This window comes from Periophthalmus magnuspinnatus, chromosome 8, assembly GCF_009829125.3.
Source record: "Periophthalmus magnuspinnatus isolate fPerMag1 chromosome 8, fPerMag1.2.pri, whole genome shotgun sequence".
NCBI lineage: Eukaryota > Metazoa > Chordata > Actinopteri > Gobiiformes > Gobiidae > Periophthalmus > Periophthalmus magnuspinnatus.
Genome location: NC_047133.1, coordinates 8130089 through 8150668, shown reverse-complemented (window position 1 = coordinate 8150668; position 20580 = coordinate 8130089). Strand labels below are relative to the sequence as shown.

The 20580-nt window shown below is 37.7% G+C and overlaps 1 protein-coding gene across 1 annotated transcript in view; it reads right to left on the bottom strand.

Annotated features, from left to right (window-relative positions):
- kmt5c (lysine methyltransferase 5C) overlaps positions 1–18841 on the bottom strand; it is a 28125-nt gene extending 9284 nt beyond the window's left edge. The window contains exons 1-8 of the mRNA XM_033970750.2: positions 18517–18841; positions 15978–16110; positions 14188–14353; positions 7212–7321; positions 6024–6187; positions 4349–4368; positions 3190–3326; positions 2413–2564 (exon numbers count right to left, since the gene is read on the bottom strand). Of these exons, the coding sequence (XP_033826641.1) occupies positions 2413–2564; positions 3190–3326; positions 4349–4368; positions 6024–6187; positions 7212–7321; positions 14188–14353; positions 15978–16090 (862 nt within the window). The 5' untranslated portion in view covers positions 16091–16110; positions 18517–18841. The remainder of the gene's footprint in view (positions 1–2412; positions 2565–3189; positions 3327–4348; positions 4369–6023; positions 6188–7211; positions 7322–14187; positions 14354–15977; positions 16111–18516) is intronic.
- Between the last annotated feature and the right edge of the window lie 1739 nt (positions 18842–20580).

Genomic DNA, 20580 nt, shown 5'->3' with positions numbered 1-20580 from the left:
AACGAGTCTCCATCTCTTACACAGTGCGAGTGTGGAAACAAATTAACAGCCTAATTTCAACACTGGCTGATAAATTTGTCAAGTTACATTTTGCTAATTGGGAAAAAAAGTGCCAGTGCAATTTGAGTGAGAACGAAATGTGAAATTATTCCAAGACGGAAACTGTTTGTATGACAACTTTGAGCCATTGGAGACAAACTGAGCTTAGTAAAACACACCAAGATATTTGACTGTAAACAAATGCATCACTATGACAAGTGACGCGTCTAGAGTCATTTATAATATCCTGTGTGTACACATATCAAAATCCCCATTACAATAACATATGAATACTCAGACCACCACCTCATTTGGCAGTCTGTTGTAGCTTTACCATATCAGCAAATATGTCAAGGAGCTTATGCAAATTAGATCAATATGTGGCAGTATTTTTATGTACTGGCTTGGATCATTTGAATAGCAAGTATATTGTCTTTCATAAATCTATTAAAGGGCCCATATTACACTATTTTCTGACCCAAGTTATAATGTTGTTTCTTCATCACAAACAGACCTGGATTTGTGTTTTGTTTCATTCACGCATTTTTAATACCCAAACCTACACATTTATGGTAGGCTGAGTTCTTCTACCAATGGGAAATAAGACCTTTAAAAGATGCTGCATAAAAACTATTCAAAGTGAGTGAAAGTGTAAAATTAAACCCAATTCTATCCGTGTAATCCCTCAGTCGTCCAGGTCTGATCCATTGCAAAAGAAAAATAAAATCTGTCAACTACAACGTTTTGTCCAGTTGACAGATTAAATTTTTCTTTTGCTATAAACCCAACTGTGCAGAATTATCTGTTTGTTCTGGTAGAAAATTTGAGCTCAGACATTTAAAGACATATTTAAAACACATTTATGGAGAACGTCTGGATTATATATTGTGATATTACTTTATTGTGATATTACTTTTCTCCATACTGCCCAACCAAATGCATAAGGTTACTAAGGTATTTGAAAGTTGGCCAGATTTTGATCATATTTTTAAAACAACACTGAAAAGAAGAGGCATTAAAGAGACTGTAGTTGACTCCTTTTGTTATCCTTGTAATTGTTTGTGGCTACTGTTGTTTTGCTGTTGTTTTTGGCGTGGGTTATGGTCTACAGTAGCTCCAGTGTTCAGAAAATAAACAAGCAGGAGAAATTTGGCGTGTTTCCTTAGACCAGAACGCTACAATATTATGAATAAACGTGTTCAAAAAGACAATAAATAACTAAAAGGATTACAGAAAAAAACAAAGTGCCAGAGTTTAAAGACCAAGTAACCAGAACATTACTGGGGGCATTCTTGCACAAGCCAACACCTAGTGGTCAATTCTGAAATTACATGGCACTATGGTCCTTGTGTAATGAAAGTGTTTTACTCTATTAAAGTGAAGATTTGAGCTTTTTCCTTAGAGTAACTAAATAATTTAAAGGTCCTAAATTACAAAAAATGATTCTTGTGATCTTAAAGCCATGTTATAATACTGTTTCCTCATCAAAAACAGACCTGGAGTTGTGTTTTGTTTCGTTCACACATTTGAATAACCCTTTATTAGTTTGTCTACATCTCCAAAACTCAAAATGCTCTGTTCCACCTTGTGACTTTTACTTCAGTAGAGATTGGAGATTACAGGGCTGAAATGATCCAAATGATTCTAGTCAAGGTGTATGAAGTTTAAAAACACAGTGGAGCACTTCCTGTATTACCACATGATGACATCACAAGGTGGAACAGAGTGTTTTCTGTTTGAGAGCAGAACTGAATATCCTGTAAATATGCAGGGTTTGTGTATTAAACATGTGTGAATGAAACAAACACAACTCCAGGTTTGTTTGTGATGAGGAAACAACATTAAAACAGATCAGACAATATTGTAGTATGGGCCCTTTAAGTGGATCGCTGCTCTGTGGGTTTGATTGACGACCTTTCAACTTTAAACTACTAAAAGATCAATTACTCCACAGTGGTTTTTATAATTACAGAGTTTGGCCTCAGTCTGAAGAGGTCATTTGTCATTACTTGAACTGCAAAAGTGAGAGATGGCTTAAGAGGTTTGAGACACATAAAACATTCATCCTCACCCAACATTTCAGATTTTTTTCCCTTATGAAGATTCATTTATAAAGCGAATGTCATTTTAACAGCTACATTTGCAAAAGAAATAATACAGCTTGTTTTGTCATTTCTGACTGCATTGTTTATTTGCTTATCTAAATTAAATGGGTAAATGGGATTGACTTAAAGGGCTCATATTACACTATTTTCTGATCTGTTATAATGTTGTTTCCTCATCACAAACAGACCTGGAGTTGTGTTTTGTTTCATTCACACATGTTTAGTAGTAGTAGCAGTAATAGTAGTAATAAAAGGTGTTTAACAGTACCTGTGTGTGCTCCAGGAGTGATCTGACGATTCAAATGTCCTTTTTCTCGATGTTTGTGAAGGTATCGCTCTCTCAGTCGATATTTCTGTGAATCTTTTGTCTCCTCTGAGTCGGGCTTCTTTCCTTTCTGCTTGAAATAACCTTCTCCGTTCCTAAAAATCAACAAAAAAAGTTATCAGCAAAGAGGAATTAAATGGATTTCAGAACAAGGAATGAATCATTAAAGGCCCTGTATCAGATTCTTTCCCATTTGCCCCTGTACCTGTTTTTTAACGTCTTTAAAATGAGCTTGTTCTGTTTTTCATGTTTTAATTGTTTGCACTGGTCCAAAGTCATTCTTCAAGTACCTTATCATTCAGACCATCCCAATTACTCACTGCAATGAGTTTATAAGCTATTTCGAACTCTCAGAGGAGACCAGAGTGGAGTTTTGCTATGACGCTAAAACAAACAACAACTAGCATGCTAACACCCACCTCCTGATTATCGGAAAATAAAACGCTTAAAATTTAATAATCTGACTTATTTTTTTTTATTTTATTTTTTTTTTACCTCAAAAGCTGTTTACACTATACATCTGTACTAGGGCAAGACACATTTTGCTCAAAAAACATCAATACAGAACCTTTAATTCTGCAGCTATAATGACACTAGGGCTGCAGAAAGTTATTATTTGTATTATTTTAGTCTAATAATTCTAGTCATGATTCTCGGATTTTGGGTTTGAGTTAAACAGGTTTAAAAATGTGCTGAGTAAGAGTCAAATCATGTTCTTACCGTTCACAGGTGCAGCATTCACACATCTCGTTGCCTTCGCCAAAAAAGCTGGCCCCGTAGTAGCATGTGATCTCTTCGCCGGGCGCGATTGGGCGGACGACTTCGACACACGCCACGTTCTTCTCACTAGGGACGAACTGGGTGTGTGCAAAAAACAGAGAGATGGGACAAAAGACAAAGAACAGGTGAGACCCCGGGGACAGGTGATGGCAGATGGTGTGATGGTTGTGAAAGTGGGATTATTATCAGCATTAAGTCTGGTAATTATAACCTGTGTGTTTTAAATGTAATTTATAAGTGGACAATATTGACAAAAAATACAAGCTCATTTTTAGGGTAGGGACCACTTTAAAAAAAAAACTACACATTCATTTGGTTTAATAAAACATTATCAGAGGTTTAAATTATAATAAGTAATTTATTAAGAATGAATTAAGATTAAGGCCTTAAAACAATTGAAGATAATTAATAATTTTAAATAAAAAAGGGAAAACTGGAGAAATTGAGGTTTAAATGTATTCTCATACTAGTACATGCTTTTAAGATGGTTAAAAGATGGAAAAAAAAATTAAAGGAAATGGTCATTTTTTTTGAAAAATAATATTGGTCATTTAAAGTGTTAATTAAAATATTAAAATAAAAAGGGAGGTGGCAGCAGCAGTACATTGGCCGTGAAGTACTCTCATAATTAATGATTTTTATTTTTTTTTATCTATTTGTTTTTGTTTTATACTTTTTTATGCCATGTTTGAGTTTTTTTCTGTTTGGATAAAAGGGGTGTGGTTGCGATGTTGTGACCTTTGTCGTTTTATATTTTATCTTGTTATCTTATATCTTGTTTACAATATTATTATTATTATTATTATTATTATTAATGTTCTATGTTATTGTCCTTTAAAAAAATAATAAAAAATAAAAAAAAGAATTTGGATTATAACTACTTATTTAAGGGATTATGGTGTTATTCAAGTAGATATCGAGCATGAATTATGAAACATTGCGACGATTGCCACAGTGATTAACAATTTAAAACAAAGTATTCTAATTTGCAAACCTTTCAAAACAATGATGATATTATCTAGTAAATAAGACATCGCCCACAACAACATGTCAACATTTATTATGAACAGTTTATATTCATGGTAAAATGAATAAGTACCTTGCAGTTTGGCTTGCAGTCTTCAGTTTGGACAGCAGGTGGCAGCAAGAGGCAAGCACAATAAGACAAGTTAGTCACAGCAGCCAATCAAAACAAAAACATGTAGTAACAATGTCTAGTGACAACTGGTCTGGGAACTATGTATAAAATGTACTGTTTCAGCTGGGCGTCCTTGAGGCTAAAAAGTCCCACACAGGTGCAAGAGATGAGCTCAGAGATCAGTTTGTTTCTAACACATTCCCTAAAAAAGATATGACTATTGTAGTTCACATAAGTTCAGGATAATAATTGTTTTTTATAACACTTGACCTCAACAATAAACCATCAAAACAAGTTATATTATTATATTTTTATTTATGTTTTTCCGATTTGAAAATAAAGCCTATAAAGCATTAAAAAGGCGCAGTGAGTAAACCTTAACAATTATAAATATTTTTAATTTAAAAAAAAGTCTGCTAAATATTGTTCTAACTTTGTGATTAATAAAGTTTCATTATATGTGATTGTTTTAGACACTTGTTTACTCAATAAAAATAAATATATATCTAAATGTTTTTCTGACTTTTTAGTTGGAGTAAAACAAATTTCAAACCCCAAATAGTTTTGAGAGTTTTTTTGGTCCATTTTTGGTCCATTTCTGTCAGGTTTTCTTCTCCCAACCAACTAAGAACACAACCTCAATTCTCTAAAACAGAAAATATTCTGTTTCAAATTGTGACATCATGTGGTGATTCAGTGCTCTACTGTACTGTCTACTGTCACTACAATCATTTGGATGATTTCAGCTCTGGAATTGCCAAACTCTACTGACCTAAAGGTAAAAGGAGCTGTTGAAAACTTGAAAACTGCCTGACATGACTTCACAATGCAGAGGATTTTGAGCTTTGAGTAATACTTTCTGTCTACATCTCCAAACATGTGTGAATGAAACAAAACACAACTCCAGGTACGTTTTTGATGAAGTAACAACATTATAACACATTATTAACGCTCACAAGAGTCAATTTTGTCTAATATGGGACCTTAAATGGTCTCGTTCTGTAAAGTACTTTGAATTACTTTGTGAACAAATAGTGCTCGATGAATAAACTGTCCCATCTTGCTTTAAGTAGCCATTTCATTTTGCATCATTTGTAAACATTTGAACAACATTTTGGTTCATCTTTTGCACCTGCTGAAAAGTTACATCATGTCAAGGTCATTCAGCTAAACCACATAATAAAGACAAGTCCCATAGATTTGTACAGCTCATTTACACCAACGCCAGGAATGTACTCAACTAATATCAATAGATTTGATTTTCTTTGATAAATAATGATTTAAAGGTGCAGTATGCAACTTTCTAGAGGGGGTCTGTCATCTGCTTGTCTCCATGGAGATGTCATTGCTTTGCTTAGAATATTCCACCTTTGACCTTAAATTAATAATCAAACTGCTTAACAGCTAGTAAAGATATCTTGAATACATGAATTTTTACTATGATTAGGGTCGCCTCTCCACAGATCTGACCTGTAACTTGACCTGGTGGAGGGCGTTACCTACTGCTCATCTCCATGGAGATAACTACATTTATTGTCATGCTGTGGAATATTCTAGGAGAAACCGTAACACCTCCATGCAGGTGGCAGACTCTAATACAAAAGTTCGACAGTGGAGCTAATGGAGTGAACCTGACCGTGGTTAATGAACGCCGCCGGGCCGAGCCACAGCTGAGCGCAGCGTTTCCGTGTGGAGTACATCACGCTGAAGTCGTTTACGCCAGCCCGAAGCACTGCACTGTCAGAGGGACTCAGTTCTGCGATACAGCCCAGCAGCACCTCCACGCGCTCCCCCACAAACCTGCACCAGAACAGACAACAGACCAACATGAAGGAAACTGGTCCAGGAGATTAAAGTTGGCAACAAAAAGTAATAAGGTCCTATATTACACAAAATGGAGTATTGTGAGTTTTAAGCCATTTTATAATGTTGTTAGCTCATCAAAAACATACCTGGAGTTGTGTTTTGTTTTATTCAAACCCTATTCCACCCTGTGATGTCATGAAGTGGTAGTTTTCAAGTTAACAGCAACTTTTATCTTTAGTTCAGTAGAGACTGGAAATGCCAGGTCTGAGCACTTCCTGTATGACATCACAAGGTGGAACAGTGTGTTTCCAGTTTTAGAGAAGAACTCAGCCTAAATATGCAGGATTTTAAACATGTGAATGAAACAAAACACAACTCCAGGTCTGTTTGTGATGAGGAAACAACATTATAACAGATCCAAAAACAGCGTAATATGGGCCCTTTAAATAAATACATTAACAATATTAAATGTTGGATATTTTAATATTTTACTAATACTGTTGTATATCGAACATAAAAAATAAAATGCAAACATATCTTAATAACAATAAACAAATGAACAACAAAAATCTAGTGAGTTTGTATTGTATTGTCATAAAGATTTTTTTGTTGACTAAAATTCTATTCTTGAAAATACTTCAGCGCAAATGTGCAATATGGTAAATGGTAAACAGTCACATTTTTACATAGCACTTTTCCACCTTCAAGTCACTCTGCGCTTTACATCAAGGAACAACTCACCCATTCACACACACATTCATACACCAGTGCACAGAAAAAAACGGGGGCGAGGGGGGTTAGGGGTCTTGACCGAGGACCCAGTGGGCAAACGCTCTACTAACTGAGCTACTGCAATTGAATAAATCATTTCGTCACTTAAACTAAAAGCCAGAAGCCTCACTTACACACCCGAGTATTGTTTACATATTAGCATTAGAAGAAGAACCCTACAGTACGAGCCTAACTGTGAAGACAATAGACAAACAAGCACCACCCGAGAGCCTGTGTGAGTGAATACCAGTGTCTCGTGGCGGTGATCTTGGCCCCGTTGGTCTCGGAGGAGTATCGATCACATGACTCCAGCTTCACTCCGCTGTCCAACAGAAAGGCGCTCAGGTAACGGTACACCTGTGCATTATGTAGACACAGACATAGGGTTAGCTCAAGTACATACAGTATATATAAAATCGTGGTGGGCAATATTGAAATCTCAATTCAGACAATATTTTAACAGGTGCATCGGGAGTGAGCTTGTGTTTTTTTAAGTTAATTTTCTGATCTAGGTTATAATGTCGTTTCCTCAACACAAACATACCTGGAGTTGTGTTTTCATTCACATAAACCCTGCAAATTTAGGCTGAGTTCTTCTCTCAAACTGAAAATAAATAAAATAAATAATAAAATTTAAGCTGTTAACTTGAAAACTACCACTTAATGACATCACAAGGTGGAACAGAGCGCTTTGAGCTTTGGAAATGTAGACAGACTAATGATAAGTTTTGGGTTTCTGTTCAGTCAATGGGAATTTCTTTTGAGAAGTTCACCAGAAACATCATGTGTGCTTTTCGGTGGGAATTTCACATCTTTTCTGAATACACTTCTACTAATACTTGGATTGAGTGGGATGCCTGACTTCCTCTGGTTTGTCAATAATAATAATAATAATAATAATAATAATTAAAACTGCAAGCAGTGATAAAGGCCCTCGCCACCCCTTGCGACCGCGGGGTACATGCCACCGCGGAGATCATGCCTTTCGTTCCCGCTTACATCGCCCCTCCCCCCAAAATCAGCGACTGAGTAATACTACTCCATTCATTCCAATGACACCATTTATGACATTGTCACGCCCAAACGGTTGGAAATAGAGGTATGTCTTCATTGGCTTTTTTATTCAGTATGATGAGAGGAATATGTGTACCAAATTTTAATGGTCTATGACACAGTAAATATTTTTCATCCCAGTTAACCAAAACCCATGTATTTCAATGAGAAATGTCAGACATTGCCATGGCAACACCTTTGAAATTAGAGGTATGTTCTTATTAACTTTTTTGTTCAGGTTGCCAAGCCAAATGTCCATGCCCAATTTCAAATGTTTACGTCAAATTAATTTTTTTGGACCGATTCAAAAGTTCAAGGGGGCGCTGTGGAGTAAAAAAAATTCTGACATATGTAAATTGTATATCATTTTGTGTAGATCAAGATTTTAAACAAAATGTATATGCCGGGAAATAGGACACTGCATGTGTGAGTTATGCTCACTTTAACACTTCAAAATATTGCTTTTTTCTTTGCAGGCTGGCCACACCCATATTTTATGATGTAGAAAAATCCAAGACAGTTCCCTATAATCCCACATGGGTCTAGTTCATTTTGACCAATTTGCAAATTTTTTGAATGAAAATCTGAGGCGCAAAAAATCCAACTGTGAGAGGTAAAATTTTGAAAAAATGGGGTTCCGCCCACAATGGCCGACTTCCTGTAGGGTTTAGGGTGGGGTCATAATATCATTTTTTACTTGTCTTGACATGTTCTATGTTTGTACCAAATTTCATTTGTCTACGATGAAAAAGGTCTCTCATTGCCGCAATGTATTTCAAATTTTGAGGTGGCGCTATTGAGTCATTTTGATACATTAATTTTTTTGAACATCAAAATAATTAATTTTTCACCAATCTTGAATTTTGGGTCCAATAAAATTGACTTTTCGTTAACGTTCAGGGGGTCAAAAGTGGATTCAAAGTCACGACCAAAATAAGAAGAAGAAGAATAATAATAATGGAAACGCATTTTCCACCCATTATTTTTCTCCTAAACCATAACAGCTACAGTCATGTGACTTTCTCACATTGTGCCCCATCACAAATAAGGCCCCTGTGAATTTTTTCACACGTCCACGACAAATCGCTTGTCTTCTACGAATTTTTGAAAATGAAATTTGAAGAGGGCGCTAGAGAGCCATTTTGTGAGAGAGTGCCTTGATTTGCATACCATTGCGTTCAGCTTACAAATGTGCATAAACGCTGTATTAGCGTTTTCCCAACAAAAAATGTGTGAAAGAGAAATATTTTATTGAAATATTGCAAAAATTGCGATTTTGTTGAAAATTCACCCTGACCACACCCAAAGTCATAATCAAAATGTAATTGTTAATCTTTAATCACACATGGGTTTAGAGGGATTTGGCCAAATTTGACGTGTTTGTGATGAAAACTGTGCGAGAAAATGTCCTGAATGTGAGGGTGTGCACTTTTGTCGTTCTCGGGTTTGATCCAATATGGCCGACGTCCTGTACATTTTAGGGCGGGGCCATAATATCATTTTTGTCATGTCCCGACATGTACTATTTTTTGATGTGAGTTTCGGATTTTTACGTCGACTTTTTTCCGAGTCGGGCTCCCATTGGCCCCATGAAAATCAAAGTTTGAGGTGGCGCTACCGAGTCATCTTTCGTTATTTTTTCTCGGGGTCTTTTGTGACAATTAGAGCTCGTCGAGTTCTAATTTTTGACACCACTCACTGCCATGTCGGGGCGTGTTTACTACTTGATTTTTGCCATTTTCCGGGTTTCGGACGCGGTTTTAATGAGTCCCTCGCCGGGACGGAGTCCCAGGCTCGGGCCTAATAATGGAAACGCATTTTCCACCCATTATTTTTCTCCTAAACCATAACAGCTACAGTCATGTGACTTTCTCACATTGTGCCCCATCACAAATAAGGCCCCTGTGAATTTTTCCACAAGTCCACAACAAAGCGATTGTCTTCGACGAATTTTTGAATATAAAATTTGAAGAGGGCGCTAGAGAGCCATTTTGTCAGAGAGTGTCTTGATTTGCATATCATTGCGTTCAGCTCACAAATGTGCATAAACGCTGTATTAGCGTTTTCCCAACAAAAAATGTGTGAAAGAGAAATATTTTTTTGAAATATTCATAAATTTGCGATTTTGTTGAAAATTCACCCTGACCACACCCAAAGTCATAATCAAAGTAAAATTGATAATCTTTAATCACACATGGGTTTAGTGGGATTTGGCCAAATTTGAAGTGTTTGTGATGAAAACTGTGCGAGAAAATATCCTGAATGTGAGGGTGTGCACTTTTGTCGTTCCCGGGTTTGATCCAATATGGCCGACTTCCTGTACATTTTAGGGCGGGGCCATAATATAATTTTTGTCATGTCCCAATATGTTCTATTTTTTGATGTGAGTTTCAGATTTTTAAGTTGACTTTTTTCCGAGTCGCGCTCCCATTGGCCCCATAAAATCAAAGTTTGAGGGGGCGCTGTGGAGCAATATAAAATCTGACCTGTGTAAATTGTATATCTATGTGTTCAGATCAACATTTTGAATAAAAAAGTATATTCATGCCGGGACGTAGGACACTAACTGTGTGAGTTACATGCAATTAAAAACTTTTAAAAATGGCTTTTTTCTTTGCAGGCTGGCCACACCCACATTTTATTACTTAGAAAATTCCAAAAGAGTTGCTTATAATCCCACATGGGTCTAGTTCATTTTGACAAATTTGCAAGTTTGTTTAATGAAAATCCAAGGCGCAAAAAATCCAAATGTGAGAGGTAAAATTTTGAAAAAATGAGGTTCCGCCCACAATGGCCGACTTCCTGTAGGGTTTAGGGTGGGGTCATAATATCATTTTTTACTTGTCTTGACATGTTCTATGTTTGTACCAAATTTCATTTGTCTACGATGAAAAAGGTCTCTCATTGCCGCAATGTATTTCAAATTTTGAGGTGGCGCTATTGAGTCATTTTGAGACATTAATTTTTTTGAACATCAAAATAATTAATTTTTCACCAATCTTGAATTTTGGGTCCAATAAAATTGACTTTTCATTAACGTTCAGGGGGTCAAAAGTGGATTCAAAGTCGCGACCAAAATAAGAAGAAGAAGAAGAAGAAGAAGAAGAAGAATAATGGAAACGCATTTTCCACCCATTATTTTTCTCCTAAACCATAACAGCTACAGTCATGTGACTTTCTCACATTGTGCCCCATCACAAATAAGGCCCCTGTGAATTTTTTCACACGTCCACGACAAATCGCTTGTCTTCTACGAATTTTTGAAAATGAAATTTGAAGAGGGTGCTAGAGAGCCATTTTGTGAGAGAGTGCCTTGATTTGCATACCATTGCGTTCAGCTTACAAATGTGCATAAACGCTGTATTAGCGTTTTCCCAACAAAAAATGTGTGAAAGAGAAATATTTTATTGAAATATTGCAAAAATTGCGATTTTGTTGAAAATTCACCCTGACCACATCCAAAGTCATAATCAAAATGTAATTGTTAATCTTTAATCACACATGGGTTTAGAGGGATTTGGCCAAATTTGACGTGTTTGTGATGAAAACTGTGCGAGAAAATGTCCTGAATGTGAGGGTGTGCACTTTTGTCGTTCTCGGGTTTGATCCAATATGGCCGACGTCCTGTACATTTTAGGGCGGGGCCATAATATCATTTTTGTCATGTCCCGACATGTACTATTTTTTGATGTGAGTTTCGGATTTTTACGTCGACTTTTTTCCGAGTCGGGCTCCCATTGGCCCCATGAAAATCAAAGTTTGAGGTGGCGCTACCGAGTCATCTTTCGTTATTTTTTCTCGGGGTCTTTTGTGACAATTAGAGCTCGTCGAGTTCTAATTTTTGACACCACTCACTGCCATGTCGGGGCGTGTTTACTACTTGATTTTTGCCATTTTCTGGGTTTCGGACGCGGTTTTAATGAGTCCCTCGCCGGGACGGAGTCCCAGGCTCGGGCCTAATAATAAATTACATTAAATAAAAAAAAAATTCTTCAAACATGTGTGAATGAAACAAAACACAACTCCAGGTGTCTTTTTGAGGAGGTAACAGCATTATAACATGACTTAAAAATCCTATATTACGCAAAGTGGACTCTTGTGAGGTTTAACAGTGACACACATTAGTAAATATTAGTTATGGCCTTTTACACATAGTACATTTGCCCTTTCAAATATCGAACTGTAATTTTCCAGACTAGCATTGCAACATATATATTTTTTATTGTTATCATCATAATAGTAAAACATTAAAGAGTAAATATTAAAAACTATTTTGATGAGATTTAACCTTAAAAATCATAAAAACTGGAGTGAAATCTTCCAGAAGAACTCATAAAAATATTGGCTGAGTGTTCAAAGTGTGTAACCGTATAATTTTGAATGAGTCATAGGTGTTGGTCAACTCTCTGCAGCTCAAATATTATCGTCCTACAGAGTAAGAAGAAGTACAAACTATAAATATTTATGACTCACTATTATTGTTAATACTCTCATTCATTGAGCAATAAATGAGATGAGAAATATCATGACATAATTACACAGAACTGGCAGATGTCCTGTTTACAAACACTCTTCATACAGTCCTATCCATGACTTTCAGAGTCATGAAAAATTAGGACCATTGCCATAGAAATTAATCATTTTTAGATTGTGTTATTTTTAGGTTTAGGTTGTGTTCATTATATTTATGGACAGAATTTCTAGGCGCAGTCAGGGGCCGGAGGGGGCCTGGTTTGGGAACCACAGGATTTCATCTCTGCTGTTTGCAGATGATGTTGTCCTGATGGCTTCTTCGAGCCAGGACCTGCAGCAGGCACTGGGGCGGTTTGCAGCCGAGTGTGAAGCGGCTGGGATGAGAATCAGCTCCTCCAAATCCGAGGCCATGGTTCTCGACCGGAAAAAGGTGGTTTGCTCTCTCCGGGTGGGTGGTGAGTCTCTGCCCCAAGTGGAGGACTTCAAGTATCTCGGGGTCTTGTTCACGAGTGAGGGAAGGATGGAGCGTGAGATTGACAGGCGGATCGGTGCAGCGTCTGCAGTGATGCGGTCGCTGTATCGGTCCGTTGTGGTAAAGAAGGAGCTGAGCCGGAAGGCGAAGCTCTCGATTTACCGGTCAATCTACGTTCCTACCCTCACCTATGGTCATGAGCTTTGGGTAATGACCGAAAGGACAAGATCGCGGATACAAGCGGCTGAAATGGGCTTCCTCCGCAGAGTGGCCGGGCGCACCCTTAGGGATAGGGTGAGGAGCTCGGTCACACGGGAGGAGCTCAGAGTAGAGCCGCTGCTCCTACACGTTGAGAGGAACCAGCTGAGGTGGCTCGGGCATCTGCTCAGGATGCCTCCTGGACGCCTCCCTAGGGAGGTGTTCTGGGCATGTCCCACCGGGAGGAGGCCCCGGGGAAGACCCAGGACACGCTGGAGGGACTATGTCTCTCGGCTGGCCTGGGAACGCCTTGGGGTCCCACCGGAGGAGCTGGAGGACGTGTCCGGGGTGAGGGAAGTCTGGGAGTCCCTGCTTAGACTGCTGCCCCCGCGACCCGGCCCCGGATAAGCGGAAGAAAATGGATGGATGGAGGTTGTGCTATTATATATTTCTAAAAGACACAATAAGTGACTTATTTTGGTAATATTAAGTTGCTTGTTTCAAAAGAGGAGCAGAAAAAACCCCAAAACAAAAAAATAGTGTCTAAACTCGTCACGTAAGAAAAACATGTTTGTGTCTGTTGCCATAGAAATAAACAATTTTTCATCCTTTATCATCATGTCCTTTACACTGTATACATTTTTTTATACTTTTTTCATATTTTGAGTAATATCAAGTTGCTCATTTCAGCAGATGAGCAGGGAAAAAGACATAAATACTGTGTTAAAATCACTTAAGAAAAACAGGTTTGTGTTTAAAAATTTCAAATATATATACATTAAATACCTCTTGTTTAATGCAGTTTCAGACTAGACTGGAAACCAACCTCTTCTCCGTGGTATTTAATAATAGCTAGACAGGATATCTTGGCGTTTTACTGTTCTGTTCCTATGTATCGTGTGATCTGTACATTTGTTTTGTATTGACTTTTACGTGAAGCGCTTTGGTCAGTTGAAGTTATTTTAAATGTGTTATCTATAAAACCTGAACATATCTTTTGACCCCATTAGATCTTAAAACCACATACATGCTGCCGGAGCAGTTCTTGCCGGTGCGAGCCCAAAGCGTTGAAAAAGGTCCCGGCCAGTTCGCCATCGGTCAGAGCCTCAAACGTGGCGTCGAAGTCCCGCGTCCTCTGGAACCTCAGCAGAGTCTCCTTCAAGTTCCCCCATCGCCGCACCTCAGGAGGGGGGCTGCAGCATGAAATGGAAAAGTTTAAATAATGCAACATTATGGAATATTTAGAAATGAACTCAGATGTAGCAAAGTCAGACCAAAAATATGTAAATTTTTTGGTAGTCAAGTAGTCAGGGATTTATAAGAATACAAATGTCGACCAAATACAGGGTTGAAATATGACTGAATACTAAAAGAAAAATTTGAATTATGCCAACTGGACAAAAGTGTTAGAGTTTTAGCGGCTTCTTCAGTTCTGGTGGACACTGCCTTATGTCTTTCTGAAGGGAGGACTGAACTACACTGGAACTAGCAACCTATTTGTAAACAGTGTAGTTAAACAGACATAGCCAACAAACAGAAACTAAGTGTGAGCTGTGAGTCATATTTAGGACATTTGCATAATCATTCAGGCCCCTAATGGGTGCTCTCACACCTATTAGCATACTGGCAAGCACACTGGCAAGCACTATTGTCTTCCCTCTTAAGGCCGGTCATGATAACACATTTTAATCTAAATCTACACCATTGTTAAAAAAAATATGAGCTGGAATAAATAAACGACAAAACGCAACAGTTGTAGTTTGTTTGTGTCAATAATGAGCCATAAAAGTTTGTAATTCTACAGCTCAAATCTCATCACAATGAAGAAAGTTAACAAAAAAGTCCAATTAGTACAAAGAAGAAGTCCCCACCATCAATATTGACTTCTAAAAATGACTGTTCCATGTGTCAAAATATAATAATTATTGTGGCAGGCCTATTCCTGTTTTGATTTAGGTCTGAGGATGGAGTTATAAATAGGAGATAAAAACATGTTTAAGCCGCCCATTCCTGTTCAGAGGTGGATTATCTTTGAGCAGGGACATGTTTTCACTTTAAAACTTTTGTCCAGTTGAGAGTTGAATTTTTGTTTTGTTATGGCTCATACCTGCACGACAGAGGAATTACACGGACAGATATTATGCCTGAAGGCTTCTAAATAACTTCTTGGCTCTAAACCACTAGGGATGGGACAATAAACAATATAATATCCTTTATTGTGGTAAAAAATCTTTCATGGAACATTTTATCCATCGCCAACAAACATAATCCCCATTACATCAACATAATGTGCAGAAAAAAACTACTTCTCCCTGATGATCTCTTCTAAATCATTGTTCTATTCAATGAAATTCAATTTTTTATCAAGAACATGAATGTCTTGTTCATAGTTAATAGTAAAAAAAATATATATAATGAAAATACATTGCGCGTTATAATGTAAACAGACCTGAAAACAAATATCTTGTTGTTGTCACTTATAACAATGTATACTATTATAAGTTTTTTTAAAAATATGGAACCTATTCTTGATATTAAAATTATAATTATTCATATATATTTTTTAAATGTTTAAACTTTTAGACTATAACTTTAATCCTTATTGTGATATTATTGTTAATCGCAATTATTTTGGCCATGATCACTGTGACACCAAATTTCAGTATCGCCCCATCCTACAAACCACAGAGGATTAGCTGTGCACCTCTCCATTAAAAACCTGAATATTCCCGATCAGAGGTGACAAAATCTCAATCTTGATTAAAATGTGGTCAATGTCCCCACCGTAGGGGGGCTGTTGGCGACTCTGATCCTGACCTGATGTTCATCTTGTGGGTGCTGAAGCCCAGGAGTGGGTCCAACACCAGGCTGGTGGCCAGGTCATCCGTCTCACACAGCTCCCTCACACTCATTCTAGTGCAGCAGTCCATCGCCTCCCACCATCAGCATGCTGTAAGGAAAACAGGTACAAGAGGAAGTACAAGAGGGGTCACAACAGGGTCGAAAGCTGGGCGAAATGCCGAAACTATCATTACTTTACTATCATAACATTTTACATTTTTGTACTAATTAATCATGATTTTGGATAAAATTTTATATTGTCTTAGTAAAAATATACAGGGTGTCCTTAAAGTCTCTTTACAATTTTAAAATCTAATTACAAAGGCAAGTAATAAGATATATTAATTAGATTTGTTCCATTGTACTTAGTGGTTATAAAGGTTTTTAATCACATTGGGGTCTGCATGTTCGTGGGTTCACCAGATACCACATCTCTGGATTTTTTTCTATGAGGCTATGTTAAAGATATTGTGTATCGAACAAAGACATGGGAAAGATAACAGATGTGATTGCAGTCATTCATGAGACTATTTCTTGCCATGTTCTCTGTAGCATACAGTCCCATCTTGATGTGCTTTGTGCCACTAATGTTGTCAGTACTGAGGTGTTTTAAATGAGGTCAAAACTTTAGAAACCACTAAGTACAATAGAACAAGTCTGATTAAGATATCTTATTAACTACCTTTATAATAAATGTTTTACATTTAAAAGAGACTTTATGGACACCCAGTAAATACAGACTTTGTGTTTACTGACAGAGGATTGGCTGCAGACCTCTCCATTAATAAAATCAGTACCATATCACTGACAATTATAAAGTACTTAAACTCAATCTCCATTAAGATTTTATTATTAGCTCAGCCATAACTGAGTAATCCAGAAAATATATTAAAACTGTATTGAATAATAATGAAACTACTTCCTGCCACTGACACTGTAACCCTAAAGCAGGATGTGTAATTGACTCATAGATAAAAATAATTGTATTTGAAATATATATGAACAAAATATGAAAACTATGCAAGTAGTTATGGAGTAATAGTTATTAAATAGTCAGTCAATCAACCTTCTACAAAAAGTAAGACTAAACGTTTTCTAACAGAGGAAAGGAAAGGCACACACAATTAATATTGATCTGCAATCGATCATTTTTGAGTTGATGTAGTAATTATCCATCTCAACCTAAATCTGCTGCCCATCACCATTATGAAAATACAGGTACAAAAACACCAACATCCATGAGAAAGGCTGGGTTAAAACTAGGTGTGAACGAGGACTAAACCACGGCCACATTAGTCCAAAACAAAACCTAACAATCCCATGATGCTTTGCTCATCACTAAAACAGGACTAAACAGAGTCTAAACATGGGTAGAAACATAAATATATCAGGACTAAAAAAAGATTCAAAACCAGGGCTAAATTAGGTGTAAATCAGGACTAGTAAAAAATTAAAACCGGGATTAACCTTGGTCTAAATCGGGACTAAAAAGATCCAAAACCAGAAATAAATTAGGTCTAAATCGGGACTAAACAAGGTTCAAACCAGGACTAAATTAGGTCTAAATCAGGACTAAAAAAGGACCCAAACCGGGACTAAATTAGGTCAAAATCAGGACTAATCAAGATCCAAAACCAGGAATAAATTAGGTCTAAAACAGGACTAAACAAGATCCAAACCGGTACTAAATTAGGTCTAAATCAGGACTAAAAAAGATCCAAACCAGGACTAAATTAGGTCTAAATCGGGACTAAAACAGATCCAAAACCAGGACTAAATTAGGTCTAAATCAGGGCTAAACAAGGTTAAAACCAGGAATAAATTAGGTCTAAATCAGGGCTAAACAAGGTTAAAACCAGGAATAAATTAGGTCTAAATTAGGTCTAAACAAGATCCTAACCAGTACTAAATTAGGACTAAATTAGGTCTAAATTAGGACTAAATTAGGGGTAACGTAGGTCTAAATCAGGACTAAACAAGATCCAAACAGGACTAAATTAGGTGTAACGTAGGTCTAACGTAGGTCTAAATCAGGACTAACCCAAGTGTGAAATATAAGACCAAACATATACAGAAACCTAGCGTATGTCTACACGAGCCTAAAGCAGAACTAAATCAGGTTTAACCTGGGTCTTTAAATCAAGACTAAACCAGATCTAAACCAGCTACTCTGTCTCCCTCCATCAATGACTGCAGCGCTGAGTAAACATCGCACATTACAATTTTACGATTACAACGCACCCGCAAAACACAAGATACAGCTTTCAACTGCATTTCCACACAATCTGAAATAGATGATAAGAGCCGTGCGTTGATATTTAAGCGGTGTGTTGCGATATAAAAGCACCGTGGGGAGTGCAGCAGGTTATCAGCTGAGAGGAAAAGCCAACGCGAAGCTAGTTAGCCAGTTAGCATTCCGAAGCTAGCCAACGGTTCGCGGCTACATGCGCAATTCCCCGCAAATTCACACCCCTCTAAAGACACAAACCGCGTGTATAACCATCCCACGACCTACCTGGGAGTATTTTGCAGTCAACAAAAGTATCGTCAAAGGGACAGTACCCGCAAGCCCCCCCGCTCGCTGTGGTTTTCTTCGCCTTGTAGAGGGGTTAGCCTAGCCGCATACCCAGCTAGCCTTCCCGCCGTGTTGCTGCAGCAGCCAGCCCAGGAAAATGGAGGCTCCTCTCCCTCCAAAACAACTCAGGAATGCGTCAATTTGCAACCACCAGAGATGTCGGATCACGCGGAAAAACGCATAATCCTGCAGAAGAGACGCGCATTCATGTGTATACCAGATGTTAAAGACGAAACATCGCGCAAGTTAGCTTTGCACAAGGCTCGCCGCGGCTATCAAAAGTTGATAAGCGACATCCGCTGCAACCGAACTAGGGCAGGACAGACACGCCTCCCTGCGCTGCTATTCGCTTTGGTCAAGGTCAATTTTGGACAATAAACACAGCAGTGGACTGTTTAGACGGCTGGGATTGGCACGGGGTGGTTATAGGCGGGGTTAACGAGAGGGAAAGCCTTGTTAGCGGAGCGGAGGAGGTGGCAGTTCCGCCCCGCGGTGCAGGCACTTTACAGCGGCCTCTGGAGTGTCGCAACCGCCGCTGTGTGCTGCTATCCTCCTCCACCCTCCTCCACCCTCAGAAATGCCACTGACAGAGCTGCAGAGACAAGCCGGGACTGATCTATTCTGGGGTAACAATCTGACAGGTTTAGCACGAGCGGAAAGGGGAATTAATGCCATTTATAGCCGCGTGAGGCATTTCCCCAATGTAATATTACTGTACAATACTTAAAAGGTCCTATATTATGCAAAATGAATGTTATAATACTCTTACCTCATCAAAAACATATCTGGAGTTGTGTTTTGCTTCATTCACACATGTTTTAGTAACCCTTTATTATTAGTTTCTCTACATCTCCAAAGCTCAAAATGATCCGTTCCACCTTGTGATGTCATGAAGTGGTAGTTTTCAAGTTAACAGCTGCATTTTTACCTTTTGTTTAGTAGAGATTGACAATTCCAGGGCTGAAATTATGCAAATGATTCTAGCGAAAGTATGTATGGAGTTTAAAAACACAGTGGAGCACTTCCTATATTACCACCTGATGACATCACAAGGTGGAACAGAGTGAGTTCTATTTGAAAGGAGAACTCAGGCTAAATATGCAGGGTTTGTGTGTTAAACATGTGTGAGTGAAACAAAACACAACTCCAGGTATGTTTACGATAAGGAAATGACTTATAACATTGATCAGAAAATAGCGTAATATGAGCACTTTAACAACACGTGAAATACTATTCCTTTTTACTCTTAAAGTACATTTTTAAACAGGTGCTTAATTACGTTTACTTAAGTCAATTTTTTCATGTGATACTTTCATTTGAGTAACTTTTCACCTTTGTGTCTGTACTTGTACAAGTACTCACTTCACTTTCACTATTGAACTTAACAAAATGCAATCCGTAAAGAGGACAGAAAACAAATTCAAAAGCATCATATGACTGTACCAGGAAATCAGGGCTGAAATGATCCAAATGATTCTACTGAAGGTGTGTGGAGTTTAAAAACACAGCGGAGCACTTCCTGTATTACCACATGATGACATCACAAGGTGGAACAAAGTGAGTTCTATTTGAGAGGAGAACTCAGGCCAAATATGCAGGGTTTGTGGGTTAAACATGTGTGAATGAAACTGAAACAAAAAACACAACTCCAGGTCTGTTTGTAATGAGGAAACAATATTATAACAGATCAGAAAATGACATAATATGAGCCCTTTAAGGTTCATAATAATGCTGTAGGGTTACTCCACCTACAGTGTTGTGTTAAAGTCTATATTAAAAGTTGTTTTGATTTATTTTGGATCGCATGCTTCCTTTCTCCTTGAACTTTTTGGTGCAACTCTGAATTTCCCCATTTTGAGATAAATTAATCTTATTTTATCTTTATCTTATAATATAGACCAAGAATGAATATGCCAAGAATCATAACTGTTCTCCAAATCTGGCTTCATTTGGGTTTAGCGGACATCTGATCATTTTAAGAGTTTATTTGAAGTCAGACTAAAA